The following is a 15,617-nucleotide window of genomic DNA, read 5'->3' on the forward strand; positions in this document are numbered from 1 at the left end:
TATATACATTCTGTCACTCATTAGTTTAATCAGTGAATTCAAAGAGAATGTGAATTCAAATATTCTCAAGTTATTTGTAACTATTAGTAAGATCACCCTTTGAGTCTCGGTAAAACCACTTCTTATAATTTAGACAAAGCTAGACCTTTGAAATTCAGAAGGTAAATTTAAGCTGAAGATTCCTAGGTGAAATAAGTCCATAAAGGACAATTTTAATGCATATATGGCCAAGGATCAACCCTCCAAACTTCATAATAAAGTGTAGATAGTTGCATGAACTTAGTTGATTTGAGGTCTTAGTAGCTTCCAAATAGATCTCAAATAAACATGTTAAGAGCATGGGTTTAAATGAATCTATATTCTCTTTATATATGTCAAATTATTTTTTTTAAATATTTATTTTTCAGCCTACCCCTCTTGTATTCTCATGGAAGGAGCTGAGTATATCTAATATTAGGAGAACATCCAGAATCCTTTGAGGAGGGGGATGGCTCTTCATATTCATGAAGCTTGCATACTTCTGTTGGTCATCCCCGGATTGGTCACCTCTGCTGCCATCAGTCATGAAGACTATCCTGCTGATGAAGGTGACCAGACTTCCAGTAATGACAATCTGATTTTTGATGACTATCGAGGGAAAGGGTGTGTGGATGACAGCGGCTTTGTATACAAGTTGGGAGAACGATTTTTCCCAGGGCATTCCAACTGTCCATGTGTCTGTGCTCTGGATGGACCTGTTTGTGACCAGCCAGAATGCCCTAAAATTCACCCAAAGTGTACTAAAGTGGAACACAATGGATGCTGTCCTGAGTGCAAAGAAGTGAAAAACTCTTGTGACTATCATGGGAAAAATTACAAAATCTTGGAGGAATTTAAGGTATGAGTTACCCTTTTTATTTATTGAGTACTAACTTTTTACACCACATACTTAGATTACTACATTAAAATGACAGTTGGAAAAACACAGTTTTAAATTTCTCTTTGATTTACAAAAATATGACTCCAGTTAGCATAAGTACCAGTGTGGTCAACAAATAGGTAATTGGTTTGTTGATCAGTATCTGTAGGGTTTCACAATAACTTTTTCCTTCAGAAGTATTTAGAGCATGTTACCATCTTTTATTTTTGCCCTTAAACATTTCTTTGGTGTTATAAGAAAATATGTTTTCTGAAGGAAACAACTTTGTTTAAAGGCTATATGTCCATTAAGTTAATGTTTAAATTTTGTGAGTTTTTGGGTGTGTGTGTGTGTGTGTGGCTTATTAGCCTGTAGTTGGAGCCATTTAATTATAGTCTAGAATTATCTATTTAGTGTATGGAAATGCAAGTGCTACAGAGACACACTTCTGAGCTGTGGTCTTTATATTAAGAATATACATTGGACTTATTGTAGAGCATGGTCCCCATTCTGTTCTCTGCTCATTAGATTTTTTTTTTTTTACTTACAGGACCCCAGAGAGAACTGAATTTTTATCATAGTCCCTTGTAAAAGGTAGTAAAAAAAAAAAAAAAAAAGACTAATTTTTCAGCCTTTCAGCCTCCATGGTACCATGGTATTTCTTAGTCTTTCTTTTATGCTTGTGTCATATTTTCAAGTAACTTGGAATTCACTTTTATCTCTTATTGGAGTCTCTTTTCTCTAATGGCTAGTTTTAATTAGTGTTTCCTACAGCCAGGTATGAACCCTTTAGATATAAATTAATATATCAACATGTCCTCAAATGTAATGGCAGTTTGTGCCTTGGAGTTTCTGTCATACTGATGGCTTGATATAAAGATTTTCATTTCACCTAACTAAGTTCTGTGACAAGGTGCTCAGAATCTTGTAGGCAAAAGAAGATATAGCTAGTTTTCAGTGAGACTGTTTATGTTTGAGAGAAGAAATGTTCAGTTATTAGCACTGACCCAGCTTCCTTCTTTACAAGAATCAAATGGTGGAAGAAGTCAATACGTGGAAAAAGGTTTTAACTGATCATGATCAGAGTACTTCCTGTGTATTGGCAATTCATTGCATTTGGTCTATTCCAAGTTATGGGCTCAAACGAGTTCTAATTTACCCAAGGAACCCGTTTATTTTAACTAGATTCCTCAGGACACGAGAGAAATTTTAATGATAATTATCATATTCAACTTTCTTACACATAAGTGTTATTCTAGACTTTTTTTTTCACGCATTATGATACTTTGTTGCACAATATTGAGAAGAGGCTTGAGAGTCTAGTAAAATTACCATTATTGACATCAAATAATAGTTGAGTATCATATATTTATTAATACCTTTCTGGTCTTTAACATATTGGACACATTTTGATATTAGCTACTTTTACTCTTAGGATAACAAAAGTAAATGCAAATACTCAACACGTGATTGACTCTAGACATGGTTCTAGAATCATGTCACTCTCTTCTAACATGCATATTTATCTAGAGTAGAATGCAAAAAGACATTTTAAGATAGCCTAGCCCAAACAAAAAGTACCCAAGATAAAATGTGAGATTATTACATATTGATTACCAAATTATATAAAAGAAGAAAAGATACTGACTGGTTTTTTTTTAACTTAGCTCACCACTTAAAATGCTATAGTTTTCCCTGTTTTTATTAGATTTTATTTTATCTCAAAGGTAATAATAATTTTACCATGTCAAACAATAAAGACATATCAAGTTAGTAATTCCTTTACTCCAACTATCTGTACCTGCTATAGTTAATATTTAATCTGTTGATATGCACAACTTTTTCCCTGACTTTCAATATCATTGATTTTAAATCAATGTGATTTAAAAAAAGAAAACAGATGCCACTTTTTCACAAGGATTTAGTTTTAAGAGCTTTAGAGATCATTAATAAGAATGAAGAACTGAGACCAAGAAAGTTTGTTACCTGTCCAAAATTGTCAAGTTATTTAACCTATTTCTAAATACATTCAAACAAGAAAGCCTATATCAAAGCACTCTAGAGTCAGAAAGACCTGGATTCATATCCCAAATTCATCACTTAGATGTAAGATTTTGGAAGGAGTCCTTAAATTTTGGAGCCACAGTAGCATTCGCTACAAAATGGCCATCAAGCTCATTACTTCTGATGGGAGGAGATGTTGGAAAGATTTTGTGAGATAATTTATATGAAGTTAGCAGTCTTGTGATGACTGGTACACAATAGATATTGAACAAATGGTTGTTTCACTCCTTCTAAACTCTAATGTCCAGGGATTTACTCTAAATTCTCCATTCCTCCATGTCTTCACCTACATTTTTATGATGGAAGCTCGATTTTAAAAGTCACTCAAGTGAAAGAATTCCAACACCTTTTTTTAAATGTTCTACTTATCTATGTGAACTATGTATGCCTAAGTAAATATCAGCCATCTGATTGTCTTCTAATTTAGTTTCTTGTCTCTTGTAAGCTGATCTTTAAAGCTGTATGCAACTTTCACATAATAATCTTGGCATGTTATTAAGAAGGTTGTATTACAAGATATTTTTACATGTTATATATTCATCCAACAAGCATTTATTGGGCTTTTTGATATATAAGATACTGTAGGTGTACTGTACATACATTAGAAAGTAAGGTATCTAGAAGGCAAAATCTCCACCCACAAGGAAGGCATGAACAACGTGGAGAGAGAAGTGGGGAAAAGGAAGTCTAAAGTGTGTGATTGTGAAGGTCAACACCAAGGGATTGTGGTGCCAGAAGCTTATCAACATGGTGTGAGGTTTGGTCAGACAAACTTTCTTTTTCTTCAGGATGGTCACAGATGAGCCTTAAAAAATTAAAATTTATCCAGGGAGATTAAAGTTCCAAAGAGGAAACTGCTTGAGCAAAATCAGAGATTGGGATGAATAAAATCTGCAAGGAGAGGAGGGAGATGAGAATAACAGGAAGATGGATCTTACTAAAATGCCATTATAAGGAGAGAGACATAAATTTGCCTAGCATTTTTGGAACGTGGAAAGAGGAACTTGAGTACTGGGCCAAAATATTTAGATTCAGTCTAAAGAATAACAAGGGACAAAATGCAGGTTGTTATACATAGAGATGACCTAGTTAAATATGTTTTTTAAACAAAATGACTTTATAGCCAAGTATATAACTGAATAGAGGTGAAGAGATATTAATGGCTGGGGAGGTGGAGATGACCAGCATGCAAAGGATAAAAACATTCAGGGCAGTCTTGAGGATAAAAATCTAAATTCCCTAGTATAGTCTAGATTCTACACATCAACCTCTCCAAGTATCTCAAACTCTCAGTGACTTCTCTTCCCTGTGTGCTTGCTCATGCTGTCCCATACTTTTTCACCATTTATACACACCTGTATAAGTCTTACTAGACTGCTTCAGAATTCCATTTAAATCTCATCTCAACTGCAAAGCCCTCTCTGACTGTCCTACTTCTGTATCCTGGGCTGCGTCTCACACCATTATAACAAGGACAATAATCATAGCCAGACACCATTAAGGCCGTTATATGTATTATAGCACATTTCATAATAACACTATAAGGTTACACTTTTATTAGCACTGTTTTACAGACGAGAAAACTGAAGCACCAAAGTGTAAGCAGCTTGCCCAACACCATATCTAAAGTAGAAGAACTAGGATTCAAACCCAGGCATCCTGGCTTCAGAATATAAACTCTTCACCACCTTTACCACCTCTGTCACACTGCAATAACATAAAGTGAAAGGACCTGTCTCTCCCACTGGACAGTGAACCCTTTGAGGCTAGGGACAGTGTTTTCTTTTTTCTCCTCTGTTCCCAACCCTAGCCCCATATAAACCACATAACAGGCATTTAATATATTTGGTGAACAAAATGAGTCAGGTTATAACTGAACACATAGAATAAAAAAAGTTCCTTTAAAATGCCTTCATTTCTTTCTGTTTATGTGTTGACCTCTCCATTTTAATTAGAGAAGCATTCAAGCTTCAGGTAAAGAGTGCTCTTTGGACCCCTAAAGATGACACGCATTGTTCATAAAGCACATATTTCCATACTGCTTCTACTTTCTACTCCTTCTCCCTACCCCTTCCTAACCAATACTCATCTTGGATTGCATCTCCATCCCAAGTGTTGTAATGACCATCCAGTGTTTTAGTTGTGTGGTCTCACTCTATACAGTTACAGAAACATACTGAAGTCCCTACTTCTGTCTTTTCTGATCACTAAATTTAAATGTAAATCACTATGTTGTACACCTGAAACTTATAACATTGTACATCAACTATACCGCAGTAAAAAATAAACATTTAGTGTGGTTAAAAAAAAAATTGATATACATGTGTCACCTGATGGAAAAAATAATGTTATTTATAAACGTTGGGGTTTTTTCAACACTTACTGATGCAAGCTTTGAAAATGGATTTCTCTCTACCCTTTTTGAAAACTCTAAATTTTCCAGTGTTCTGGTAATATTGTATTAAGTTAAAGGTCATTGTATAGTAGGTTTTCTCATCTTTCTTTTATGTGTACTCAGGCAAAATGACACTGGAACCTACTTTTTGAGAAATAAGAAGTATAAATAATAAATTACAATAGCATTTCCTACAGAAAAACTTGATTGGAAATGTAGGTTCTATCAGCTTTGGCTCTGTGATAACTATCTCATTGCTGAATTTCTTAAATGGAGAAATAATTTCTTATTTTGCTCAGTATTTTTATAACTCTCACTCAGCTAGAATTAGCCTTTTTGGATTTTTTTATACTTTAAAACTTGTAGTGTTTTAGTTTTATTTCAGACACTGACAGTTGATCAGGTTTCTGGTTTTTATTTTTAATAGGTTCAGTGTGGTTATTTTCTCATTTTGCACATTTTGTAAATATGTTGTTGCTTCTTTTAAAAAAAAAAAAACATGTTTTCATGCTGTGGTAAGCTGCCTAGTTTTTGCCCTGAATTTTGGATTTAACATTTAAATCTTGAGGAAAGCAGCAAAGAGGACAGAAAATTAATCAGAGTATTCTGCCAAATCATCACACCCATAAAAAATGTCGATGCCAACTAAGGTTTAGAACTGACTTGCTCTTCAATGGGTACATTCACAGGAAGACAGGTTTCCCAACTTTCTCATTAATCTATGCCCCCATCATTAATGTCCAATTAACATTAATGGACATTAAATCTAACATTAAATCTGTAAAAGTGAGTAGAAAGGCTTTTTAAATTTAGGACTGGGAGTTTGTTTGTTTTTTATGTCTGTTTGTTTTAATACAGAGAAAGAATGGAAAGTAACACATTCTAGGAACTGATAACCAAATAGGTGAAAGAACAGGAAAAAATGGGGGTCTGTAAAGAAATCTCAATTGAGGGGACTAATAGTTAACACCTTGCAGAAATACAACTTATTGTACCCCACCCACTCATCTGCCATGGCACCAGTTTCTATGAGAGGCACAGAAACTAAGATGTTTGTACTAGGACAGAGGGGTACAGAATGCATCTTTCCAGAGGTATGAAGATTGTATATATGTATGTATTTTAATGCCGCCAAATGGAATCAAATGTGTTATGTCCTGCTGAAATATGAGAGGCAAGGCAGTGAAAGTTTCATCCTAACAACTGGAAGGGTTTTTTTTGTTTTATTTTTATTTTTTGACCCTCTGTATTTATTTTAATAACAGAGAAATGGGTGAATTTTAAGAATATGGGTGGGATTTTTAAAGATATTTTTCCCAAGAGAGGATATACAAGTTCTCAACAAATGATTAATGGAACAAACAGGGGCATTTGTAAGATTTCATCCAAAGAAAGTCCTAGAAAACATCATAATTTCATACAACAAAGATAATTGAGGTCTTTGTTGGGAGATTGAAAAGACTAATTCCACAATCACTGACTCTGCAAAATGCAGTTTTTGTTTTGTGGAACATGCTGTAGTTGTTAATATTGAAACTGCCTTTGAGTGAATTCAAGAATGGCTTTTCCTTTCAAGTAGCTACAAAATAACAGAGATTAAGTAATCTTAATCAGTAATGACAGTTGCTCCTCTGGAGCTCAGCCCTCAGCCTGTACAACAAACACGCTCAAAGTGGATAATTCTCAATGGGGGATGTCCATCTTTGTAAATAACTAGGGAGCCTCTGCTCAATTTGTATAATGTCTGACCAGTTTCAAAGATTAGAAGTCAATTTTGTTAAAACTTTATAAAGTTCCTCAAACCTTTCTCTTTCTTTTTATATTGTGCTCACTTGACATGTTTTAATTCTACAAAACTACATTAAATCTAGAAAACAGACCAGATTTTTGAAATAATTTTTCAAAAGCCCCGATGAGAACTGGAAATGACCCTCAACACTTTTTAAAATGAGAGATTAGAATTGTAGGAATAAATGGCTTCCAAGTTAACCCCTGAAGGATGAAATAGTCTGAAAAAGTCTCTTGCTTTAAATTTTAAGAGACTTGATGGTCAGCTGGCCCTTTGATTAGTTATATATAGACTCACCCACTGATTTTTATCGCTGTCCTTCGTATGGCAAGATGCTGCCGTTAATGGTGATAACTGTGTGATAAGCATGACTACAGAGATTTGTGTGTGGCCTTCTGTTCCCAGGGCACACCAGGAGATTGGTGTTTGATCTGTGGCCACATCTGAGATTTGCGGAGCTTATCACTGCTAGTGACTACCTCACACTTGAGGTCAGTCATGAGCTGTGTGTAGACTTCGCTGTCCATTCCTTACTGACTCTCCAATACTGTGAGAAGATGAACCTGAAAAGAGAGGGACCTGGTAGTCTCCCCTCCAAACTTTAATTGTACAAGATTCTGAATATGTCAGAAATCTGTTTATTTTTAATTGTGGTTTTACTCACCAAAACACGTAATTAGTCAATGGTGTGATACTAACAAGCATGTTTTCTTCTGTCTCTTATATCTTATTTCATAAATTAGGTCTACATATTTTATGCAAATTTTGTGTATTAATCTATAATCTATACAGTCTAAATTGAAATTGCTTCATACATGCGTTGTATGTGTATGTGTGTGAAATTTGAGGGAGCTGGGAAATGCTCTTACTTTAAGAAAATCTTTTTCTACTCCTCCTTATTCTCCCTGACAATATTTTTGTTTTGTTTTGTTTTCCTATAGCTTGATTTATATATCAGGCAGTGTGTTTTATGAAGGACAGCACAAGAAAAAACTATTGGTCTATTTTTAGTTGTATTTTGCCAACCTTTCGAGGAAGAGCTTGAAACAAATAACTAGAGGCGATGTGAAGTGATCAGTGGGTTTGCTTATCCTGGTGATCTTTCTCAAGCCTTAGTCATTATTAATTGGGGACTGGCTTATTTTAGAGTCTGTACTTTGGACTATTAATCACCACTGATTAGCATCAGTAATCTCAGTCTCACATATCACCAGTGTTGATTTCCTTGCTTCCAGCCTGCTATACACCACATCACAATAAAGCCATCTTTGCAAGAATTTAATGACACCACGAAAAGAGTGAATAAAGTACTAAAGTGACAAAAAAAATCATTTATGTCCTGAAAAAGCTTTTAGATGATATTATTTTATGACTGTATAAATTTGTTTAAAGTGGATACAAATCCAATGAACACAACTCTTAATTTCCTCCCTATTATGTCATGAGACCATGAACAAAACTCAAATAATTTTAATCCTTCTATCTATAGGATGGATACAATAATGTCATCATATGTCTTATGAAGAATTAATAGTATTGGGAATTTGAAAATTAAAGTTTTGCATATCAATTTATAATTAACAATTCTGACTGCTCAAAAGTTTGTGGTTTGTTTTTTTTTTAATTAAACATTACTTGGTTGGGATTTTGAAATCATTTTGTTTTAATATTGACCCTTGACTATGATTGTTATTTCTTGGCATGGGATTGGATTTCTAGTATCTGAGTTTATACAAGTTCTATTTATAAAAGGCAAGCATTATGGGTTTTTGTTTTTTTTTAATCTAAGTCCTTCCTATTCTTAAGAGCTGACAACAGAATTTTGGATATGGAAAAGAACTTTGAACTTATTTTACAGATGATAAAACAAAGGCCAACAGAAACTTAGTAAAAACACCACAATGGCTGGCATAGCTTACTATTTGCAAAGGCAATATAAATATATTTCTTTCCTGTGGTCTTTTATCTACATTTTAAGCCTTCAGGTTTAATGCTCACTTGCATCTTCCTTTCCAATAAATACATTGGATGCAAACATTTATTTCATCCAATTGTCTATAGAAATGTGATATCAGGACCTAGCTCCATGACAACCCAGAGTTACGAGTAGACAAGAACAATAAAATATTGCCATATCTAAAATCTGTCTTTGACATAGATAGAGGACAATTTGCAAAAGGAGCCTAGGTTTACAAAGGCTCTAACAAAAAGAGGCTCCTTTGTCTAAAAATGAAAAATTCTGTAATTAAACCAAACAATATAGGCCAAAATAAAATTATAATATATTAAACACTGCCTATTTATTTTCACGGAGACTACTTTATACTAGGAAGTAACAAAGGAACTAAATTAGCTGCTCTTGCCATATAGTTGATTTTAGGAACTGAGGACCTGTGTTCTTGATTTTTTTCACTCTGCAAACTCCCACCTCTCACTACATGACAGGAATGGAGTATGAAAAATGGATGGAGTATACAAAAATCTCTAGTTGCATGGCATTAGAACAAAAGGATATCCCTAAACTGGCATATGATCAGTATCATCTAAGGCAAGAATGCTGCAAAAATTCACATCCCTTGACCTCTCTCTCTTCAATGCCAACAGTGCCAACTGAAATGATTTAAATTTATATTTTTCTAAAGTTTCCCAGATTATTCTAATGATCAGCTGGAATTTTAGTAAGGATTTTTTTTTTTTTCATGGTCAAGTAAATTTGAGAAATGATGCGTCCTTTACTATCTCTTGGAAATGTGCACTGCTTGAATGTATATATTAATATATACTAACAGTGCTTGAACATTTTTTAAAGCTTTGAGAGTCAGTATGTACACAGTTCAACAGCTAAGAGCTCAACAGTATGGTGAAAACTGTATTTTACAGTAGGTTCTACCACTTACCAGCTAAGTGACCCAGGCACACATTACTTTACCTCTTATGTCTTAGTGCAGACATCTCTAAAATAGAGATAATAGTAAAAACTACTTGGAACACAATAAGGGATTCATAAAAGTTATCTGACATTTTTACTACTATTACTACTTACCTGTATTTAAGTCCAGTATTTCACAGATTTATGTAACAGCAGAATACTTTTTCTCTGAACATCTATTAACATCTTAAAGTTCATAAGCGTTCAATGAAACAGTTTAAGAAGTATTTTGTTAATGACCAAGATCATCCTTTATTCCTTTATCTGACTCTGATGGGCAGTTAATGATAAAAATCTATATATCTCAGCTTATCTTTTATTGCCTGGTCCTTATTAAAGTTTCCAAAATTGCAGTTAATGTGGTTATTTATGGTAATTTATTAATTTGTGTTACATAAAACAATTTAAATGGACAATGACTTATTCAAAATAATAATGATGATGCCAGTTACATATAACCAAAAATCTAAGACAGGGATCAGCACACTACAATCCATTAGCCAAATTCAGCTCACCACCTGTTTTTATAAGTACAGTTTTATTGGAAAATAGCAATGCTTATTCATTATGTATTGTGCATAGTGGCTTTCAGGCTGCAATCCAGCCCTGAGTAGTTGCTCCAGAGATTATATGACCCAAATAGGTCAAAAATATTTACTGTCTGGTTTTCTGTAGAAAAAGTTTGCCAACTTCTGATCTAGGATCAAATTCTTCTTCTTCCCTCCCTTTCTACTTCCCTCAAATTGTACTTTCATGTAACCCGCATTCTTCAAAGTTACAAATTCTTTGGGTACTGTTAGGTATAGGTTTTACTTCATTTGTAGGTGGTCTCGGGGATGTCTTTCCACATGTGTAAATCTTCAAAGGCATCTAAATTTGCCTATTTTAAGTATATTATACATACTTAACAGCAGACGTGTTAAGTCTCTTTGCACATTTGTCTCCAAGGAGTACGGCTTTGCTCTTTGCATTGATGTATAATAATTTAATAACTTTCCACTTACTGAGAATTCTCGGATGAAATAGATAAGCAAAGATGATAAAAATGTCATATTTTGATATTCCATCTGCTCTCCTTTGACAGTGTGACAAGTAGGTATTTTTCATTTAGTGTAATATAATAGATATATTTCTTATTATATTAATAAATGAAAATATGTATATTGTCTGCTCACTTATTAAGTTCATTAACATCTTTTCAAGTCAACTTATATAATCCATGGTTTGATTCCATTAGATGTCCTAAATGTCTCTGACATGTAGAGAGGCGATAGGTCTTGGTGGGGGATGTACAAAAATGTATAAGACCCTCAACGTACGCCTAGTCTATCAAAATGAATAACACAGGTACCACTAATAGCAGATGGCGTGGGCTGATTGCTCTAGGAACTCATATGAAGAAAGAAATAATTCAGTCTGAAGAGCTTAGGAAGATCCTAGGAGTGAGGATTTCAGTGCACTGAAAACATCTTAGACAAAACAGGAAAATTGGCAAAAGTCAACGGAAAGCACGTTCAGAGAAAAGTGAGTTAACCCAAGTGGCCAGAGCAGAGGGTATAGAGAGGATAAAAAGTGAGAGATAAGAGAGAGAAGGGAGTGTAGCACCCACTCACAATGTGGATGCCAGGTTCAGGAGCTTGGGGCAAAGCCTGGACCAAGTAGAAAATTACCACATGGCTTGAGTCAGGGAAGTGACACAACCAGATTTGTGCCTGAGGGAAATACAAATAATTGTTGACAATTTTATGAAATATTTTGCATCTTTGTTCCTTCATTGAATGATTTAGTTCTAAGATATTTTTATTCTCATGTTATAAACAAGAAGGGACGCTTCTGACTCTAATTCTAATGCTCTCTTACACCTGCCTGGATTCCATGAGTATACTATGGACATTATGAAAGAAATGTGATAGAGATGGCTTATTTTTCATTTGAGTGTGCACATCCTATATTCTGGAATACGTGTTCAATTATAACTCTGAAATATTTCATGTTAAGTCTCATATCTTTCTGACGGAAATGTAGTACACTGCTAACATGAAAATTAGCAAATTAGGAAATTTGGAAATTTGAAAATTAGGAAATTCTTTGCCTGCTCCATGTTTTACGTGGCTCAATTGGCTTCACTTAAAAAACTCCCATGGCAATAAAGAAGGGTGCATCTAAGGTGCATTACTATTTATTTAAAAAAAAAAAAAACCTACATTCTGAATGCAGTAAGGATTGACCAGGAATATTGCAAATATTGCAAATTTAGTTATTGTTTTCATTTTAAATTTCTGCATCAGGAAAACACAAATTAAAAGCAACAACAAAGAAAACGTGGGCCTTGAAAGTGCTTTTTTGCAGCCTTAGAATTACCACAGTCATTGTAGAAACTCCCAGTGGTTACCAAATTCAGTCCTATTTCTGTATGAGGAGAGGACAGCCCAGCTCCCTGAAACTCCACTTATTTTCACTATATGTTAAATAGGACAGAGAAAAAATTAAAATTGTTCAGTCTAACTTTAATTTTTTCCCAACATTAAAAATAAAAGTCTGCTAAAATAGCAAACCTTTGACTGCTGAGATTTAGAAAGCTTCCTTAGGGAGAAACAGGACAATCACAGAGAATTTTCCTTTTGTTAATGAGACTCTAGGCCTTTCACATTGAAAGTAGAAGATACTTTAATCAGGACTCCAAAAAATGAGAGCTCAAGTTACCCTGTTGCAAATCTGTTTTTGGCAAGACTCTGATTAAAGATTGAAGTTTCATCACTGTAAATAAGAATCTAATAAACTATCGAAAAAATGTTGTCCAATGTCATTCTTAGTCTAAACACAATCTGAGTGCAAACATTGCTACATTTTAGAGATGCAACACAGATTGCTCTCAAAACTGAAATATATATTCTTTACAAACTTAATATCTCAAATAATTCATATTGGAAATGATTATGTGATGATGTAATAAAAATTTATGATCAATATACTTTTTGAGAAATACACAGCCACTGAAAATGAACAAAGGGAAATTAAAATTTAAAAAAAACAAAAAAACACTGGTCAAGTTGAAAGCTACGATGACAATGACAGTCATTTACCCAATGCTGCATAATTTACAAGCTCCTTCAAATATTACATTATTTCCTTTTTGTCTCTTAAGAATCCAATGAGGAAAATTAGAGCCCTCTTAATATTATGTTATTATTAACTCCATCTTACAAATAAGAAAACCCAGTGTCAAGGGGGTTTAAATAACCTGTCCAAGGTAATACAACAGTGTTTGATGGCAGGACTTGAGCTCCAAATGTGCCTACTCCACATTTTCCAATAGTTGAATTCCACTGGGCCATTCAGCCCAGTGGAATTGGGCTGAATTCCATTGGTCCGTAGCACTAACAATTTTTATACATGGCTACAAAGTTTTGACTGCTTCTGCTTTACTTGCACAAAAGATACACACTAAAGTCAGAAAGTTTATCAAGAAATTACTCAAGATTTTTTCAATTTCAATATTGTAATTTTCAATTACAATATTCTTTCATATTATTGCCCATAAGCCATCCCAATCTATTTTTGTGGAATAAGGTGTAAGCTATGAATTAAGCATCAAATAGTGTAGTATAAAATATAGTTGGAAATTGCTGTTTGGGCTTAAAATGAAAATATTTTAATATTAGCAATTATAAAGCACTTTATTAATTTTTCATTACTCTCTATTTATAACATGGAAAAGAATATTACTAGTAAATGGAAAATGAAGGAAAGATTTGTTAAGTAATAATCTGATTGGCATTCCCAATACAAATGGATTTTTGTATAGGAGTGCCTATAACTCCCATCCCGCAGACCCTGAAAAGCTGTGAATTCAGTATCATCCACGCAAAGCTAGAAGGCTAGAGTTTATGGCCCTCTCTGTTATCACCTTCACTCAGTGTTTCCTGTAGAATAGAACTGATTGTATTGTCTCTTACATGAACTTTCACACTGTAGAATTCTCACGGTGATGTATTCTCCCCCACCCACACATGACCTTATTTTAATGCTGTTGTAGATGATAGGCTTTTAACTGATATCAACAGTTGTCCTTCACAGTGTCAACAGGAAAGTTTTGAAGTTATACAGTTGCTCACTTTTCCCTTGTTGCATAAATGTGTAATAAATGGAACATCCTTAGCATGGAGACATACAGGCTCTACTTGAAATATTCAGTTCCTTGTCAAAGACCTTTGTACTAAAAGCAATTGTCAATCCAGAGTATCAGTGAAGAACTAGAGACTGCTGCTTTTCTAGGCTATTTCACAAGTATAGGTGTGATATCAATACTTTATCAAAATCTTTATCTTGAATCTGCTAGCCTTTGTCTACACCTTTGGGTTCTCCTTTGAAGATCTTAGAGGCAACTAAAACATCCTTTATTTTCCTCTTAAATACACACTGATATTTCTTCTTAAGTGTGCATTTGCCTACTTAAAAAAATACATCTGTGATTACAACTGAAGAGTGGTTTTTGCTTACCTTCTCCTTATCTATATTTTATTTTTCTCTATGCTGGTCTTCATTTTTCAGAAAAAGCCATGTTTTATTGTCATAAAACTCCTTGAAAATACTCAGATTAAAAAAATGGTTCTATATACCATCAGTTTATCAGAATAGGCAATATATAATTGTAGAGTTGCCTATCCTTAAAACAAATGCCAAATTATATTTAAATAATTTTTAGAAGAAAATATTTTAGAGAAAAAAAACCCATTAATATAATGTCATTGTTGTGTTGCGACTATAATGATGAGTTTTCAAGAATGAGTAAACTTTCCGTACTTGACAATAATTTTAGACTGGTTATTTCATCAACTGTTTTTGCAATATTCTTGTGTTTTACATTAGCTCAGAGTAAATGCAAATGAGTAGAAGGATTAAATTTAATAATTCTGTCTTCCATTATAATAGTAGCATCAGTTATTCTTATAAATAATCAATTGATTTAAAAACTCAAAACTTATTTTTATAGACATCTAGATTATCACTATTGCTATTTATTGAGGGAAGGCTAGCTATGGAGTTCATCTTAGTATACCTTATATACATTATTTTGTGTAAATACACATTTAATAAATATGCTGAATAAATAAATTTTAAAATTTGTATCATTTCTGAATTTTAGTTTATTACCTACCTAGTTTACTGTATCTACATGGGCAAAGCTATGTGCACTCTTTACAATTGCTTGACTAAAATGTTTGTGTTTTCAACAAGCATGAAGTAGTTTTTGACAGACACTATAGAAATAATATTCCAGCATATATTATCAAAATACCAACTTCTCATAAAGAATATCTACTACTTAACTTGTTACTCAAATGATACAATCATACACATCTGCTGACCAATGGAGGTGATTATAAAAAAAAACTATGTATCTGTTTTTTTATTTGCTTCAGCAGTATTGAAATTCATAAAGAAGTTCCAGCTCTATGTCCATAAATTGATTAGACTTAAAACCTCAGTGTTTCAAATATGCTCCAATCAATAGGACAGATCACTGAAGAGGTCACCGCAA

At 33.6% G+C, this 15,617-nt stretch overlaps 1 protein-coding gene across 1 annotated transcript in view; it reads left to right on the forward strand.

Moving 5' to 3' along the window:
• The first annotated feature begins 487 nt into the window (after positions 1-487).
• The window catches only part of VWC2L (von Willebrand factor C domain containing 2 like), a 155,162-nt gene continuing 140,032 nt past the window's right edge, over positions 488-15,617 (forward strand). The window contains exon 1 of the mRNA XM_059927393.1: positions 488-877. Within this exon, the coding sequence (XP_059783376.1) occupies positions 488-877 (390 nt within the window). The remainder of the gene's footprint in view (positions 878-15,617) is intronic.

This window comes from Balaenoptera ricei, chromosome 7 (genome assembly GCF_028023285.1).
Source record: "Balaenoptera ricei isolate mBalRic1 chromosome 7, mBalRic1.hap2, whole genome shotgun sequence".
Taxonomy (NCBI): domain Eukaryota; kingdom Metazoa; phylum Chordata; class Mammalia; order Artiodactyla; family Balaenopteridae; genus Balaenoptera; species Balaenoptera ricei.